Here is a 17,642-nt window from a genome sequence, read left to right as displayed (position 1 = left end):
TCTTTCAGCTCAACTGGTGTGCCAACACATTTCGTGACACTGATATTCAAGTCTTAATGTATAATGTCTTCCATGCTCAGTTTCTGTATTCTCTCGTGTATTTGCCTTTTTAAAAGGTCAACAATTTTGCCAATGTTCAACTTGTAGTTGAGTCCATGCTGTGCTGTGTGTCCTCTCTGCAGGGGGACAGGAAACCAAAATCATCAGCCATTTGACTTCTGTTTATTGCAGACTCTGCAGTTATGTGTTTGGGGTCATGTTGGTTTGGGAAAGGAAATCCTACTCATAAGTTCAAAAATCTTGTCTGTCGGTCACTTTTTCATTCTATCCGTTCTTCAATTTTCTACAACTCAACTGATCCACACTTAGTGTATTTCTGAAACTTACTTTAGTCCTGCTGTTCTGGGTTTGTACCCTAATGGTTGATGCACTTATTTGAAGTCACTTTGGATGAAATCGTCAGCTAAATAATATGTAATGTTATAATGTACTAGTTGTACTACTGTAACATCTCCAGCAACATCCCATAATGTTTCTTTCTGAGTTTATAAATAAACCTCATCACCTGGCAATATTTTTGCAACAATGCAAAACAGTGATATGCATATTTTTAACAAGCAAAAACAAAGTTACTGGTTTTCAAAAAGAACAAAAAATCCAAACAATACAGCAGAGTGGTAAGTGCAATAATATGTTTGAGTCACATTATTTATTTAAAACAGAATACAACAACCGGAGAAGCCAGGGAGAAGCACAATGACACTCACTGAGCTGTGCATCAAAACAAACTGTTGGCTTTTCACAAATGATGGTGGAGCTGATAGTGGATAGTTAGACTTCTATTCAGCACCTCCTGGAGCAGAACACCTCCAACTACAGCATTCAGCTCCATTGACCTGTCTCTAGTCCCCTCGTCTGCCCTGCTGCCTGGTCTTGTGGAGCGGCATCTGCTGAAGGAGGACTCAGCAGGTTGATGGTCTGTCCTCCTCGGAGATTCAGTACTGCCTGCTCCAGACTCCAGCTGCAGGGAACATAAATACAAGTTATTTTTCCAGCAATGAAACGTATTGGATATGGAGGTGTACCTGGCAGGGGGACTCTGATGTGTTAAATTACGGTACTATAATACATTGCGTAATTCATTTCCCCACCATTGATCCTGTCCATAAAAACACAGCCTTATTTGCCTACGGGAGGAGGTGTGAATTAAGTCAAGCAATTCTTTCAATTGATCATCTGGCAGTACATCTCCAAGGTCGTTCTCCCATAGTCTTCATGCGTCTTGCAGGGAGTGAGGAATGATATTGTTTATATTGTTATAGAGAACTGAGATTAGACCTTCGTGAAATTTGGATAATGAGAGGATATGATCAATTGTGTTGCTGGCTGGAAGGCCTGGCAATAAATAAGGTTTTTTTGGACAAAATGTCTAATTTGGAGATACCTACAAAATTTTGGTTTTGGTAAATTGAATGATTATGAAAGTTGTGCAAAGGATCCAAACGTTAAATGTTGATCAAATTCTGATTGCGTGATAGATTGCTGGGTTAGAGCAAAACTTTGAGGAGGGGGTGTAGATCGATAGTAAGGAGTGTAGATTAAGTGGGAAGTAAGCATACTCCAATTGTACCCAGGTTTCACATCTACATGATCGGTCCCCCTACATTGCCTTTATGTTCACAAGCTCGGCTCCGCAACTTAGAAACTCCGTTAGCTGTAGTTAGTTGGCTCCCGCTAGCCGCGGAGCCACCTAGTTTAGCACTTAGCTTAGCCTTAACTAGCAGTCCCTCGACTTGTCCTGTGCAGCCGGGAGCCCAGGACAGCTGGGTGACGTTCCGGAGGGGGCATAGTGCTAGTCTTAAAAAGCCCACGATTAGAGAGCCACCAGCTCACGTTTCAAATAGATTCGCTCCACTCAGCGAGGCACCCGCTGATAAATAAACTCTGATTATTGGCGACTCGGTTCTTAGAAACGTCAGGTTAGCGACACCAGTGACCATAGTAAATTGTATCCCAGGGGCCAGATTCGGCGACATCGCATCTAAACTGAAGTTGCTGGCTAAAACTAAATGTAAATACAATAAAATCGTAATTCACGTCGGCAGCATTGACTCCCGGCTTCGTATGTCGGAGGTCACTAAAGCTAATGTTGAGTCGGTGTGTGATTTCACAAAAACGATGTCAGACAAAGTAGTTTTCTCTGGCCCGCTCTCTAATACAACAGGTGATGACACGTTTAGCTAGCCTGGATGCCAGACGAACTTAGCCCCGCCCACAACATTTGAGGTCGGTAAGTTAGGTCTGGAGTCGCTCCGTTGGGGAGAAATTATGCCCGGATCGAAATCATCCGGACCAATCAGATTGTCAGGGCGGGCTTTATACGATGATGGACAGATGATCAACGGTAACGTAATCAACCACGTCATCAAAGTGCCCTTGGGTTGAATTCGTTTTCAACAAACATGCCTGCCGCTGGAGAGCAGAGATGTGAAGATGCTGCCATTGAGTCTGTTTTAGAAGACATCGACAGCGCATTCATTTTGAAAGAGGAACACAGAACGTGGAGGCGACGCCAAAGCACCGCTCTAATCCCTATCGCGCCGGCGCTTGGCTGTTCACACCGGACACTGAAGCGACGCTGAACCGCCGGGCAGCGCTAATAATATCACCCGTTGATCCAGTAGATTAAAAGCATATACTTACTTGTTGCTCCAACATTAAGCAACAGCATCCCAACATTTGTCTTTCTTGGTGTTGTCTTTATACAACATGTTCCGAGGATCATACAACTCACTGCACTTCTCCTGTTCAATTATTAATTTAATGTCATCCATGTTGAAGAACTTCTCCGCTGTTTGCTCCGTTAAATGTCGGGTGTCGGGGGTAAATTACGTATTCTCCACTCAAGCCTATGTGGAAAATACGTAGTCCCCCCCCTCTCTCTCTTTTTATCTGTATCGCTGCTTGTGTGGCTGTAGTGGATGGGCAGAGGGGGACATTTAATAATGTCATTGGTCAAATTAAAACTCCAGGACAACAGAAGGGGACTTCAAAGTATGGGATGCATATTTGATCATTTATATCGTATAAAATATGTCATCAATATAGTTTAAGATCGTTTTTCAGTGTGTTTCCTGGTGCGATACACTTGCGTCAAGCGCAAAAAATAGACTCGACGTCGAAACGATCGCTGCACGGCGCGAGGCAGCCTTGGCGCAGGGCGGTTTTAACATTGGAGTGGATAGGAGCCAGCTGTTATTTAAGGCTTGATGCTGCGCTGAAGGGTCGCTTCGGCATCGCTTCAGCGTCCGGTGTGAACCCGGCGTTAGTAAATAACTCACAATACGTTGCTTAACATACGTCCCATACTACGCTCTGATTGGTTGTAGGTCTATCCAATTGAGCGAAGAGGAATTTTATTTCCTGGTCAGTTGAAACACGCCCCAGAATCACAGCCCAATGGAGCAGTCTCAGACTCACATTCTGACTAAAATTGTGAGTCTGACAACGTCAGGCTAATGTTTAGCTGCATGTTGTCTTTTAACCGCTGGCTGTCGAAGTGGTGTCCTGTAAATGGTGTAGGCTTTGTTGTTAATTGGCAAACTTTTTTGAGAAAACCTGGTCTTGTTAGGAGATACGGTGGTGGCGGACCCTGTGTCGCGTTGGCATTGGGTAGCGGGACTGCTTGGTATGTCATGTTGGGGTTGTCCTTCGGGATGTTTACCCTCATCAAATGCTGCTAAAAACTTTAATCTTGATGATGTATTCCTACACGTGGCATTTATTGCACTTCTGTCCGTCCTGGGAGAGGGATCCCTCACATGTGGCTCTCTCTGAGGTTTCTACATATTTTTACCCTGTAAAAGGGTTTTTTAAGAAGTTTTTCCTTACTCTTGCTGAGGGTTAGGGATAGAGGATGTCACACCCTGTTAAAGCCCTATGAGACGATTTGTAATTTGTGAATATGGGCTATACAAATAAAATTTGATTGATTGATTGATTGATTGAGGTTACATGCCCAATAATAATAATAATAATAAACACAGTTATTATAAGTTAGTGTTAATGTCCCAAATCTAATCTTTGTTTTTTGTTTTCCCCAAATACATGTTGGAATCATTTTGCTCATGAGGAACTTTGACAGGCAGTAGCTAAAAAAGAAGAGTAGCCTGGGTAATATATTTATCTTCATGACATCTGTTTAAATATACACTTCTGCTTTAATAACAGCTGGCAGGAATATTTATGTTCATGGGTGGCATAGGTATTTTTGGTTATTTGTACACTTAGGTATTTAATTACGTTATTCTTTCATTTCAATTACATTCTTATTTCATTTTCTTGAGCTTCATAGTTAAAAGCTGGGAGTTTGAGTTTTACGCAAGCTTAATTTGTAGCAAAATAAAAATGTAGACAAACTTGCATTAGGATTCTTGAACATTTTGATAAATTCCCTTATATTTGGATTTTGGTTGTAGAAGAGCAGTAGAGAGTTCAGATGTCTTCTTACCAGGTTATTATTAAGAACCAAAATAAATATTCCTAACAAAGAATGATTCAAAGGCCTTTTCTACCTCTATCTATGAATACAGATCTAAAGAAGTTAAAGAAGTTTGCATGGATGGGCCTCCAAGATTGTTAGCAACTTTATAAGTTTTTAACACCCCACTCCTCCATGTCAGCTGCTGCTCCATCGACTCACATCCTGTCCATTATTTCTTTTAAATCAGCAACAATAAAATTTTGCTACGGGCAAACTTCTCCTCTGAATTCCACCAGAGAAGTCCTGCCACTGCAGTATATCAACAATGATGTCATCTTGGAGAGCTTCAATAGCCTCCTATTCAGTTTGGTTTCAAGTGACATGGTCAGTGTCTTCACTTATATTCAGATAGTTTGCCACATCTTGTGTGAATTGTCTCCTGTTTGTCTTTTGTTTCTTAATTTACAAGTGAGTACAAAGTACTCATTTAGATGGGATGAAAGTATTTCTAAGAGCCCCTGAATCATTCTGCTGCTGGATTCAGATCCATACCAGAGGCCCTCATTACTGCATCTTTCTAAGAATATGCTGATATTATCCCTTGTATGTTCAGCATATAACAATAAGCTAAAAAAAACAAAGAGTAACCATCATTTCCAGTGATCACAGAAGAGGACAGTGATATGAGAGTGTACTCACGTGTTGGTATTACAGTCTCTAACTGAAGAAGTATAAAGACAACCGCCAGTTTTTGACCCAGCTACATGGATCTTTATCTGTAACACAATACAAATTCATCATTAAGCTCAGTGTCATATGAGACATATGGAAGACAGCTTAAACTATTGCATTTCTCTTCATTTCTTTTCCTCGTTTATCCCTAGCATTATTGCTCTTTGAAAGAAGTGAGCTATAGCTTGTCGTATCAAGTTTAAAATATCTGGGCTGGAATGGTGTTAGGCCACTCTCATCCACACATGTTGGTAGAGTCAATGCAGCTCCAAATATAGTCCAAATACCCTTACCCTTGAGAGGCAGTAGCAATTCAACATGGATCTTTAGCACAGTTACAAGCAACACAAACAACATGCAGGTTGGACATGGCAACTTTTTTTTAATTTCAGCTGACATTCTAAAACATAGTACCTGAGCAGTGTCCTGATCTACACGGTTTTGTCTGTCAGTCAGATGGATGTTGTAGACTTTTAAAGGTGGGACACCTAGACTTTCCATGGCTGCAGGACATGCTTCCAACTTCTGCATAGACATTCTGTGCCAGTCTGACCCAGTGAACTTCTCTATTTGAAAAGTAGAAATAAAATAACAAAAAAGAAAATGACACTGAATTGTAAAAAAAAATTACATTACATTATTATTAAAATAATAAGTAGAGAAATTGTGTTAAAGTATTTCTCTTTCTCAAGAGTGCCATATGAAACCAGTTAAATTATCAGATGAGAGAAGTTGAAAAGTTAGCCGGTATGTTGACATGTTGTAATTCAGTGTGGATGGAAGCTCTAAATATTAGGGTGGAACATCACGCCCTTAATTAAAATCTTCCAGCATCATGACTTGAAGAACCTAACCTGTGAAAACCTTGAGACAACCAATCGTGCTTATTTTGAAAAAGTCTCCCATGTACCCAATGAGCTGTGTGCCATCAGATGTTTACCACAGCCCATCATAAGGTGTGCTGGAGAGTCTATTGTTGCTTGGTAGAAGAGTAAGCAAGGTATGAAGAGTCGTGGCTTAGAGGGAAAGTCCATCTTATTCTCTAGGGGCTAGTTGTACTTCCTCTTGATTCCCTTCTCCTCCAAGGAGACGTGTGCACAGCCATGGCAAACTACAGTTATCTATGACAATGGTGATAGGGATACTAGACCAAGCAAACAGAAAGGCCACCTATGGCCACCAAAGTCAGGTGCTGGGCATGGAGTAATATACAGAAACAGGCATGAAAACATGTTCTCTCAGGTTGGTGTGACCTGCAGGGTGAAGTTTTCTGATGTGTAAAGTGCTGCCTGTACAAGTACAAATCGCATGCCATTGCCACCCTCTCCAGAATATTTTAGTTTGGTTGCAATGAGAGATTAAGAGGAGAATACAGTGGGCCATGCTGAATACCAAAACTGTGTGGCCTCACAGGTCATGATTGTGGGGCTTGTCAAAATCAGTGGTTAGGTCTTTGAATAGCTGAGCAGGTAGAAATCCCTGTGGTGATGGTGTACATGAGGAGGAAGTCCAGGTAGCAGCCGTCCTCACCAGGAGCCAGGCATTTTGGGTTTGGCAGCTGATTGGTTTTCAGAGGTGCAGCATGGCCAACATTAGAGATAAATAGGTTGGAACATCTAGTAAAGGACACAAACTTGAGCAGGTTAGTAAAAGTGTGCATTTGTCCCTATACAATGTACTGTGGTGACTGGCAAGGACATTAATGAAGAGCTATTATGCCCTTTTCCGACAATTTGTCAGTTTCTTGAGGTCTTAATACAATGTCTGTGATATACTTTGGTCAAAATAAAAAAGAACCAAAACATGAGTGGAATAACAGTTTTTAAGCAATATGTAAATATTGGAGGGCCAGCTCGGTACTGGGATACCCACTTGACCCAATGCAGTAGGTGGGACAGAGGAGGATGGACGACAAGTCCTACCCCCTGCAGGACAACATCACAGCACTGGGCGGCTCCACCCGGCTCCACCCTAAGTGTCTGAAGGAGAGCTATCGCAGGTCGTTCCTTCCTGCAGCTGCAGGACTTTACAACCAACTCTGCACCAAAATAAATTACATGCACCACCACTATGGACTGTCACTTTAATATATCTTTATATATTTTTTTAACACTGTATATCGGTTTAATCACATTTATATATTTTTCCTATCTATTGTATATTTATATTTCTTTATATTCCTTCACTTAAGTACTGCCTGGTACTTATGTGCTGTCTTCTGCTGCTATAACATTGCAAATTTCCCCATTGCAGGACTAATAAAGGACTTCTTATTGCATTACTGTTTGAATGTTGAAGTGGTAATGAACCACTCAGAAGATTCAAACATCATGCCAAGTGTTTGAATCTGTACAGACCAGTCTTAGGGACATCTTCTGCTAGTCAGCCAGATGATAAAGGAGATATCAGATAATTAATTGAATTAGTTGATTCCACCCATGCTATGCTTCTTTGAGTACACTATCCAGTAGTGTCCTGGGATACCACCAACAGAGTGGAGCACTGATATTTCGCATATGCCTGATAAATAATAATTTTTCAGCGCTCAAATTTCTGGAGGTCTTTATAACATGTAAGAGAAAATTTGACAATTTTCAGAACAACTATATTAGTGATTTTTAACATGGGGGTGCAATGACATTTGAGGATGTGATGTTGCTTGAACCAACATGTATGTGGAAGATTCACCAAATTGTTTGTTCAAATCATTCAACTTTAGGTTCCCGATTATTGCTCAGAGATGTTTACTCTATGGCCTCTTGAAGCCTTAACCTTATGGTGTCTCTATGCAATTGGTTGGGATCTCACACCTGGGGTGTCACTCCAGGGGTCGCCCAAAGAGAAATGAAGGCAGGATAGCTCCCACCCTGATAAGACATCAGGAGGGTAATAATTACCTTTACATACCCAATTGGAGGGGCTTGTGGGTTTATACGAACACAACTCTCATCTCTGTTCTTTGCTCATTTGTACATGTCATTCAGGTGATTTTTATTGTGAGTCCATCTGCAGAGGCTGGATAAAATTTACAGAAAGACAAGTGTTTGACTTTGTGCTTGATTAACAGAAATTGCCAGCAGAGGGGATAGCCTATTATTTTTGATACATTTGGAGCTCTGACCTATTTTCCAAAAATGTTAAAATTAGTTGGCCATATCTCCCCTAATTACGGGTTTATTATATGACCAAATCAGCATACCATATTGTATTAATATTTATGATGGTGCGGCCAAAAATTGTGATGATTTGACATGGAATAACTCTAGTATTACACTAGTAATTCCATGGCATCCAAGTAAACTCCATGAATGTCTGTTAATATGTTGCATATGATTTTCTAGTAACACCTGGGGGTGCAGCTGCGGAAAAAAGGCATTCAGAAGTGGCAAACTCCCAGCTTGGGTCACTAAAGCTGTTAGGTAGGTTGTGGCTGCTTGGATGCAGCGGAAATGGCAGGTTGCCATGCACTGGTGGACTGACCTGTTGTTTCTGGGAAAATAATTCCATCAAAGCAAGACACTGTGTTTTGCATCTAACAAACTGTAATGCAATGCTTCTAAAAAAGATGCATACTAGTGTGGCTCACACACACAACAGTTCTATTTCCACCGTGTAGGCTGTATTTCTGTTGGTGACTACGCCCCTGCCACAGGATGTGTGTGATGTTACTGGTCCAGCAAGTGCTTATCTTCTGCTTTCGGTTGCTCCAGCTGGCTAGGGTTGGGTAGTAATTAGATAATATGGTTTTCTGGGGTATTTTGAAATAGGTGGCAGTTTTACAAACGTTCTGAAAAAAATTCTTTAAAAAAGCATTCAGAACACCACACCAAACATTGAGCAGATAATACAGAGGCGCATATATTACCATAGTCTTGAGGCCTGAAGGATGCTTATGGTTTCATATGAATCGTAAGAGAGCAGGGCAGGAAGGATACAGTATAAATGCCCTCTTATGAACCCATCCAAACTCTCTTGTGCTGGTTTACACACAAAATAACCTGCATATACACACTAGCAACTGACACACACACACTCATTTGTACTCACGCTGTAGTAGATAGTACATGGTGCCAACCCCTCCACCAGTCAGCACAGTGGTGAAGATGGCGAGCTGCTGCAGATGACTATTGGAAACCCTCATCTTTGCTTTCTTTCCTGTGAGAGTGTAAAATAACATTCACATCTCAACAACAGCTTCAGACTTTAGTAAAAGAAGACTATGGGCAAACATGTAGGGGAAGAGACACGTTTATGCTAATGTTCTAAAAACAACTGGATGCTACAACAGCAATAAAGAACACACACTGACGCAAATACAGAGTTGGAAAAAACAGACAAACAAAAAATCTACAAGAAAAAAAAAGAGTCTGTATAGAACACAAAATGTTGATAGATTAAAATTAAAGTAAATTATTGCTTTAATAATTACCAAGTCTAAGAAGCACATAGGCTACCTGAGCTTTTGCATTACCTCCCTCAACCACAGCACGAAAGGGGGTGTACATATCCAATTTATTATTTATTCATATGTGCAATTAGCATTATAAAAGTTGTAACAATGTATATGGCTCCAGTTATTTGGATGTTCTAATTTCAAACAACAAATACTGCAACCAGGGGATCTGGTTTTATACTTGAGAGAGGTGGATGAAACTGCATCAAGAACATATACAGTGTCTTTATTAGTATACATCTTACTAAGTTTAATTTAAGAGAAATGCAACTGATACAAAGCATCATACATTGAAGAACTTGCTCCTCTAAATTTGGGATCTGGTGTAAAAAGTTCTATTGCTGCTGATCTTAGGAGGTCGGAGAAAGGAAGAAAATTTTGATTTAATAACTTTGATGAAAAAAAGAAAAACTAAGTTTGAATGTTTGAGGAAACACACACCAAATCAATATATTCTAGTTTTCATTCCATTGGTGCATGATTTTATATTTATCACATCAATCAACTCCTCAAAAGCTAAACCAATTATTTCAGTCAAATCTTAATCCCATGCTTAGTTGACTGAAAAATGATAACGCTTTTTCCAGCTTCAGACAAGATGAACATAGATACTTTAGATCACAGGACATGGCTAAACTAATTCTGTCATCTGTTGGTTCCATACTGGTACATATCAAGCCAGTTCCCAGGAATTGTGGCATCTGGTTTGACACTAATGTAAGTATTGAGTTGAACACAACAAAGCTTTTACAATTTTAACCATCTTAGTAAAACATTTTTTTATATGTTCTACTTTAACTTTTGAAGACTCTGAGACAATTCTACATGCTGAGATCCCATCATGTCAGGACTATATAAACAGTCTTCTTAGCTGCCTCAATAAAAAAATCTATTGACTGACTCCAATATGAGTGAAACTCCACTGCTAGTCTTTTAATAAGAACCAAGAGACATGATCACAGCCTTCCTGCTATAGCCAATTTAACCTGGTTTCCAGATAGTCTTGGCAATTATTTTAAGATCTTACTTATCTTTTTCATCTCAATCTGATCTTTTAGTACCAGATTTTACAGAATGATCTGCCTGCGATAATCAGAACAACTGAATCATTTATTTTCCGTCACTTCTTTAGACATACTTTGATCAGAAAGCCTTTCATGATTACCCTATTTTTTTGGAACTCTCTGTTAACTTGTATATCTATAATCATTTTAATCGAATGATTTGTATATTCTAACCTGTGGAGCACTTTATAATCTGAATTTTAAAATTGTGCTTTGTGAATAAAGAATAGTTTTTGTTGTTGTTGTCGTTGTTGTTTTTTATAATGAAATACTAGGATAGGCTTTCTCACAAACACGATAGAGAAGGAGCTTTGTACACGACTGTATACAATTTTATTTTATTCTGTTATATATATTTTGAAAATTATTTACGTTTGTCTTTAAAGGTTATCAACCTGAGATGAAGAAGAGAGTTGTCCTGTGTGTCCTTTAAATTTAACCAGGCCATCCTAAGGACAAATCAGCCAAGAAAATGTATTGACTGGATCCAGACAGTGGAGAAAGCCCTGGCAGATCACATAGAGCTGGGAAAACAAAAGTGCCCTCAAAAACCCACTGTTAACTAGGTCCATAGAGAGCAAGCTACCTGACACTGAGAAAAGGGACTGGCTTGTTTTTATGGTGAACCCCAACACCAGACAACCATTTTGACAGTCTCCTGGACTGATACAGGCAAATGTATTGTAAGAGCTACCAGTTATTATGATGCCACTAGAAGTCACAACCAATGCAGGGCACAAAATTGGAACCCTGACAGACTTAGCTTCAGACACCAACTACATCACCCACAGAGCTGCCAATAGATTCAAGCTGAGGATGGAAAATAACTTAAGTCGTCCATGAGGTTGGAGGGATGGCTATGAAGGTAAATACCAATAGATATCTGCTCAGAGTTGGAGTCAAGACACCCAGATACACCGAAAGAGCTCATGAAATGGTTTGATATTGTCTCAATGAAATAGCCAAAGTGCACAGAGTCATCAAACCTGAGCAGTTGAGGAAATTCTTCCCAGAAACTAAACTGAAAGATTTAAGAAAACCAGAGCACATTTAGCTACTAATCAGCTAGCGAGAAGGTAGACTCACAAGGCAATGAGTGAAGGTCGTCGAGGACCTTGTTCTGTGGAGAGCCCCCTGGGGAAAACTGTAGGTGGCGCTCTTTCAGATCTCTTTGAGGAACTGGACATGGCAGCACATAAGTCTGAAACACACTTTGCTCGCTCCATGAGAAAAGCTGCTGCGAAGTATGAAGAGATCATCGAGGCACGATTCAAACTGAGACCCAGAGCACAGTTGCTGGCAGAGAGTTTCTGGAATGGTGGAAATGGGACAGTATTTGAGCAGCCACTGAACCGAAGTATGGAGGATGTCGCTGCGGAAACTGTCAAACAGGAGGGAATGAAATGACAAAGATGGAGGAGAAAGATCTTGAATTTATACCTATGTAAAAGCAGATGCCCACAGTAATACTCCACACTGGGACACAAAATATCCTTGGTTTGACGACCCAACCCCTCATTCCATTAACAGGAGTAGTGTGGAGGCCACTTTTCTTAAGACAGAAAAACAGCGCAAGCGGGAGCCCGAGTGGCAAGCTGCCTACAACGATCAGGTTCATGTAATGGTGGCAGAAGGAACAGCAAGACAATTCACCATAGAGACTTATGTTTAAGGGACTGAGTATGAACGATCTCCTCCTGAAAGGACCGGATGTGCTTAATCAAATCCGATCAGTTTTATTTAGGTTCAGAAGAGGAGTGTATGATGCTCTAGGTGACATCAGGAAGATGTGCAATTCTGTGTGGCTTGAAGACCGGGAAATGCACCTTCCTATGGGGAGACACACATGGTGAGGAAAATAGAGAGTATGCCATTACCAGAGTTAACATTGACAATTTACCTGCAGGGTGCATAGCACATGTGGCTATGCGAGAGACTATTAAATTACTATCCATCCCCACTATAAGGAAGAGTGTAGATTCCTGGTGGAAGACATTTTGACATCCCACAATGACCTAAAAAATGTGAGACAAGAGCACAAAGGAAGTGATGGAAAGTCTGAGAGCTGGTGGGTTTTCTGTCAAACCATGGGTCCAGTCGGGGCAAAGCGGGAGGCAGAAGCATACGCCAAGAAAACCGGGAAAAGACAGTCTTTATACTCGCCGTTTTGTCCACCTGTCAGGGTGCTCTGACACGATCTTACTTTTTATCCAGTTTTAGGCCACATCTTTATAAATCACTTTTAGATTCTGGTCTTTTTAACTATACATTTTAACTGGATAAAGGATTTTTGTCATCTGACGTGAATTTCAAAGTTATTTTAAGGACTTGTCTTCTGCTGGTGCACGGAATAGCGAGAACCTGTGTCCGAGAATAACATAAAATCCATTTTTAATATTACTCTTTTACCAAACCAAGAGTTATGCCTGGACTAAATTCAGTTATAATGGCCGTGTCCCGAAAGGGAGATCGTTTCTTTAACCCTCTCTATATACTGCTTCTCGATTCTGACAGACGAGCATGTCCATCCTGGCGATGCCAACCCAGTCCCGGCTCCTATGGCTTCTCCCATCGCTGCTGCATCCCTTCCACCTGCTGCCAGCGCTAGTCAGGTGTCTTGCAGCTCCTCCAGGGCTCCTCCTGTCACCGCCGCATCAACTCCATCAGTGGCCAGCTTAGGTCAGACAGCCTGTCAATCCACAAAGGGGAAGAACTGCTGTTGGATGCCCCGGGAGGCTGTCACCACATGCTCAGGGGTCTTCCTCGTGCTGACCCTTCCCACTGCTGTCCGCTCTACTGCCCCCCCAAAATCCAACCCGTCCTTTCTCTCCAACTTATCTGAACTTCTCACCAAGCTCTGCTCCATCTCACCCTCCATCCTGCTACTGGGCGACTTCAACATTTATATCGACTCCACAGACTGAAATTAGCCAAAGAATTTCTAGACATATTCAGCTGCTTCAACTTCAGCAGACACATCAAATTCCAACTTCAACTAGAGCGGTTTTGCAATAAGACCGGCCTCACAGTACACACCCTGGCATACAAAGCTTACAATCACACAAAGTACAAAGACGCTCTAAACACAGCACGCTTCACCTACTCCTCTCCCACTCCAGTTCTGCTAACCCCAAGGTGCTCTTGTCCACAATAAACAAACTTCTCAAACCCATGTACAATATCTCACTCTCTGATAAAAGCAACTCCTTTCTCTCATTTTATCAATCAAAGATTGAGACCGTCTACAAACAACTAGCCACTAACAGCCCCCTCCATCCCAACATGAATCAGTCTCCCACAAAACCGACCGCTCACTCTCCCAATTCTCCCCTATCACCCCCTCAGAACTTAATAAATCGCTTAATGGCATTAAGAATCCGACCTGCTCCCTGGAAAATATCCCCACTACATGAGTCATAGTTTGTCTCCCTACTTTCCGCTCGCTCATCCTCTCTATAACCAACTCCTCCCCGTCTACTTGCTCTGTTCCCCAAGCCCTCAAACTCGCTCTGTCACAACCATCCTCAAAAAGCCTGGCCATGACCCTGACATCCCCAGCAACTAAAGAACAATCTCCAATCTTTCCCTAATCAAAAATAATGGAACGTAATATTGCCTCCCGACTCAAAACCTACCTGGACTCCAATCAACTATACAAACCATTTCAATCCGGATTCAGATCTCATCAATCAGAATCAGGTTTAATTGGCCAAGTAAGTTGTACAAACAAGGAATTTGACATGTTGAAGTCGCTCTCAATGTTTTTACATAGAATACACATAACAACACAAAACAAACAGTGCGATGGTCTAAGAAAAAGAAAGAAATGAAGTGCAGGGATAAATATTGAATGGTATGAGTATTACAGTTGTACAGTGAGGGTAAAATAAATAATATAATTAAATATAATTACAATATAATATAACTTCGGGATTATTTGTACAGTGGTTATTATAAAGAACCAGGGTTATCGCACAGTGCCACGGGGGATTGGCTGTTCAGGAGTGATACGGCGAGGCGGAAGAAACTGTTTTTGTGTCTGGAGGTTTTGATGAACAGAGATCTGTAGCGCCTCCCGGAGGGGAGGAGATGGAAAAGGTTGTGTCCAGGGTGTGAGGGGTCCGCATTCAGTCCTTCCCCCAAAGCAATCAGCGGCCCAGCTGACTGGCTCTCACGCTCAAGCAGCTCTAAAGTGAAGGAGGCGAGTTGTGTGTGTGGTGATCGGCGGTGAAAAAAACAGCGCGAGTGGAAAGGCATGGAGGGCAGCAGCAGACCATGTAGCTGCCGCGCCGCGCACCGCTATTCTCAAGCGCGCTCCCGCCTGGCTGTTCAGACCGGTCAGACCGGACCCGCATTTCTTTCTGCCGGTCAGTCGGTCATAGAGTTTTAGGGTTGTCATCATTAAGGGTTTGAATAACCGGGCACCGATATCCTGGTTTCCCAGAGGAATAAGACGCGTCATCGGTGTTAACTGGAACCGGAAGTGATTAAAAAAAATAAAGCATAGACTTCAGAATAAGGGCACATATTAATAATCGTTTAAATAATCGTGATTTTGATATTGTCCAAAATAATCATGATTATGATTTTTTTCCATAATCGAGCAGCCCTACCTGAGGTCTACCAGTGCTGACTGACCGGGTGCTGGATGTTATTTCACCCAGCCTCACGTGCTGCTTGCTATCTATCAGGAAGTTTTTGATCCACTGACGGGTGGAGGCAGGCACAGTGAGCTGAATGAGTTTGGTGAGGAGGACTTCTGGGATGATGGTGTTGAATGCCCTCAACATCCCTCTCCTCCTTGACCTTAGTGAAACCAGTTCAGTAAAGTTGGCAAGATATTCACAGATCCGGACTTCCTGGATCAATAAGTCATAAGCGAAACTTTGTTAAAGCACAAACGCTGCATAATTCCCGCCGTAGTAATGTGGACAACGGCTACAGGCCAGTTAACGTCAATATGAGTCGTCTTCCGTGATGGACACATAACATTGGTGTCTATGTACAGCTTGCCGAGAAACAAGTGTGCAGGGACCGCCTACAAGTGCAAAACCGAAAAGAGATATTACAAAAATAGTCAATAACCTCACGGTATATTCTCACCAAAATCATGTCACAGGTCCAGGGAGTCCGGCTGACTATCCTACAGTGCTAACTTAGGGAAAAAGTAATTGAGCATAATTTTGGGAAATATTTGTATATTATTCAATAACTTCGGTCTTATACTGTATATTGTCACCAAAAACACGTCACAGATTCAGGATCTCCTGCTGGCTATGCTACAGCACCAAGTTTGGGAAAAAGTGATTGAGCTATTACAGTATGAGACCGAAGTTATTGAATAATATTCATAACGAATAGTTTCCCAAATTATGCTCATTCACTTTATATATGTTAAACAGACGTTCAGTTTTTTGCACTTTGTTATTGCACTAAAAATATGCACTATTTCACAATGGATGTTCTGCTTTCTATCTATTGTTTTATATTAAAGTATACAGTTTAGCAAGACAGGTTTCTGTTTAAGAAAGATTCTTATTTTATTCAGTTGATTTTGTTTATTATTAGAGCGAATTGCTGGATAATAATAAGTTTCCATGAGTTCGTGTCACTCAAAAATATGCATCTAATTCAATTCAGGGTCAAATAGTTAAAAAATCGTTCACTCACAAAAAAAGAGGCTAAAAAAAATCCCCACACCAGGAAGGGTGAAGGCAGTCGGGTCGGCCTGCCAATGAGGTGTCCCTTATTTATTTTTCAGGGAGTTGGGAGCCCTAATGGCAGACAACCTGGCTAACTAGAGACCCATATACGCAAGGACTACCTCACTACACTACTTCACTCTGCACCGCAGACTGTTTATTAAAATCTCCTGCACAACATCCAGAACACATACAAGAAAAAAATAAACATCCCATTCCAAACATGGGTTCACATCGGGCACTGCACCAACAGAACTGCAGAACGAGACAAACCTCTCACCTTCTGTTAAACCGGTAGATCGACGCTGCTCTGTATACTTCCGTAAACGTCACACAGACTGTCGCCAATTGGGTGTGGGCTCGCTCCATTTTTACTCGGGCGTCTGCAATTCGTGCTCGGCCGGGCGGTGAGTGTAGTCTTTCAACAAATCATATTAAGGGACAGGAAATATAAAGGAAATATACACATGAAGAATTGTTGGACATAATTTATAACTCTATATTATTCGCATTATCACCAATCTCTGCACCTTAGAACCGCACGGAACTCTCTTACTGTATATTGTTGTTCAATATTGTTGTTGTTTTTATATTGGTATTTGTACAGTGCACCAACCACACCAAGGTAATTTCCTGTATGTGCAAATATACATGGCAATAAAAAGAATTCTGATTCTGATTCTGATTGAGAGGAAAGAGAGACCAGGAGCCATTGTTTACAGGTTATGATAACTGTAATAACAGTTATAATATAATACAAAAAAAATTGTATTAACAATAATTGCAGTCAAACTCCTCTTAACTCTAGGAACCACAAAGGAGCCTGCCTTTTTAATAGAGTAGCGGTCCTAAAGATACAATGGAGCTTGAATATAAAGTGTGTTAGGAGCAGGATTTTGAATTCTATTCTGAATTTCACAGGAAGCCAATATAGAGAAGCTAAGACAGGCGTAACATGAGCTCCTTCTGTTCCACTTCTTTCACAACTTCTAACATTTCAGTCTTTGTCAAAGTAAAAGCCTGCCAGTATGCACAACTAAATGTGCATAAAGAGCTATAAGTGAAAACTAAAAGCTCTTTGCAGTACCCTGTCTAGTGCCCCTGAGCAAGGCACCTTACTCCCCCAACATCTGCTCCCTGGGCGCCATACATGGTCGCTCACTGCTCTGTGTGTCCTGCACCAGATGGGTCAAAAGTAGAAGTTAAAT

General features: G+C 41.2%; 1 protein-coding gene across 4 annotated transcripts; it reads right to left on the bottom strand.

Moving 5' to 3' along the window:
• Positions 1–690: 690 nt before the first annotated feature.
• LOC133968673 (cytochrome c oxidase assembly factor 1 homolog) lies at positions 691–16,751 on the bottom strand. 4 transcript variants are annotated; one of them, XM_062404840.1, is made up of 6 exons: positions 16,715–16,739; positions 12,633–13,421; positions 9,263–9,370; positions 5,630–5,781; positions 5,183–5,259; positions 691–1,021 (listed from the first exon to the last, which is right to left on the bottom strand). In XM_062404840.1, exons 2-6 carry the CDS (start codon positions 12,685–12,687, stop codon positions 883–885), a joined length of 531 nt encoding a protein of 176 aa, XP_062260824.1. In that variant the 5' UTR covers positions 12,688–13,421; positions 16,715–16,739; the 3' UTR covers positions 691–882. The 4 variants fall into 4 exon arrangements, with proteins under 4 accessions (XP_062260824.1, XP_062260825.1, XP_062260827.1 ...); XM_062404841.1 differs by lacking the exon at positions 16,715–16,739 and adding an exon at positions 11,819–12,113 and having other exon boundaries at positions 12,633–14,292; XM_062404843.1 differs by lacking the exon at positions 12,633–13,421 and having other exon boundaries at positions 16,715–16,751.
• Positions 16,752–17,642: the final 891 nt, after the last annotated feature.

This window comes from Platichthys flesus, chromosome 14 (genome assembly GCF_949316205.1).
Source record: "Platichthys flesus chromosome 14, fPlaFle2.1, whole genome shotgun sequence".
Taxonomy (NCBI): Eukaryota; Metazoa; Chordata; class Actinopteri; order Pleuronectiformes; family Pleuronectidae; genus Platichthys; species Platichthys flesus.
This window is presented reverse-complemented; position numbering and strand designations above follow the sequence as displayed.

Excerpts from the sequence above, each read along its gene's own strand:
- LOC133968673 (XM_062404840.1), bottom strand. The coding sequence starts at position 12,687 with ATGGATAGTAATTTAATAGTCTCTCGCATAGCCACATGTGCTATGCAC. Across the intron at positions 9,371-12,632 it reads ATGTGCTATGCACCCTGCAG|GAAAGAAAGCAAAGATGAGG; the intron begins GTAAATTGTCAA and ends ACACTCTCACAG. Across the intron at positions 5,782-9,262 it reads CATGTACTATCTACTACAGC|AGAAGTTCACTGGGTCAGAC; the intron begins GTGAGTACAAAT and ends CTTTTCAAATAG.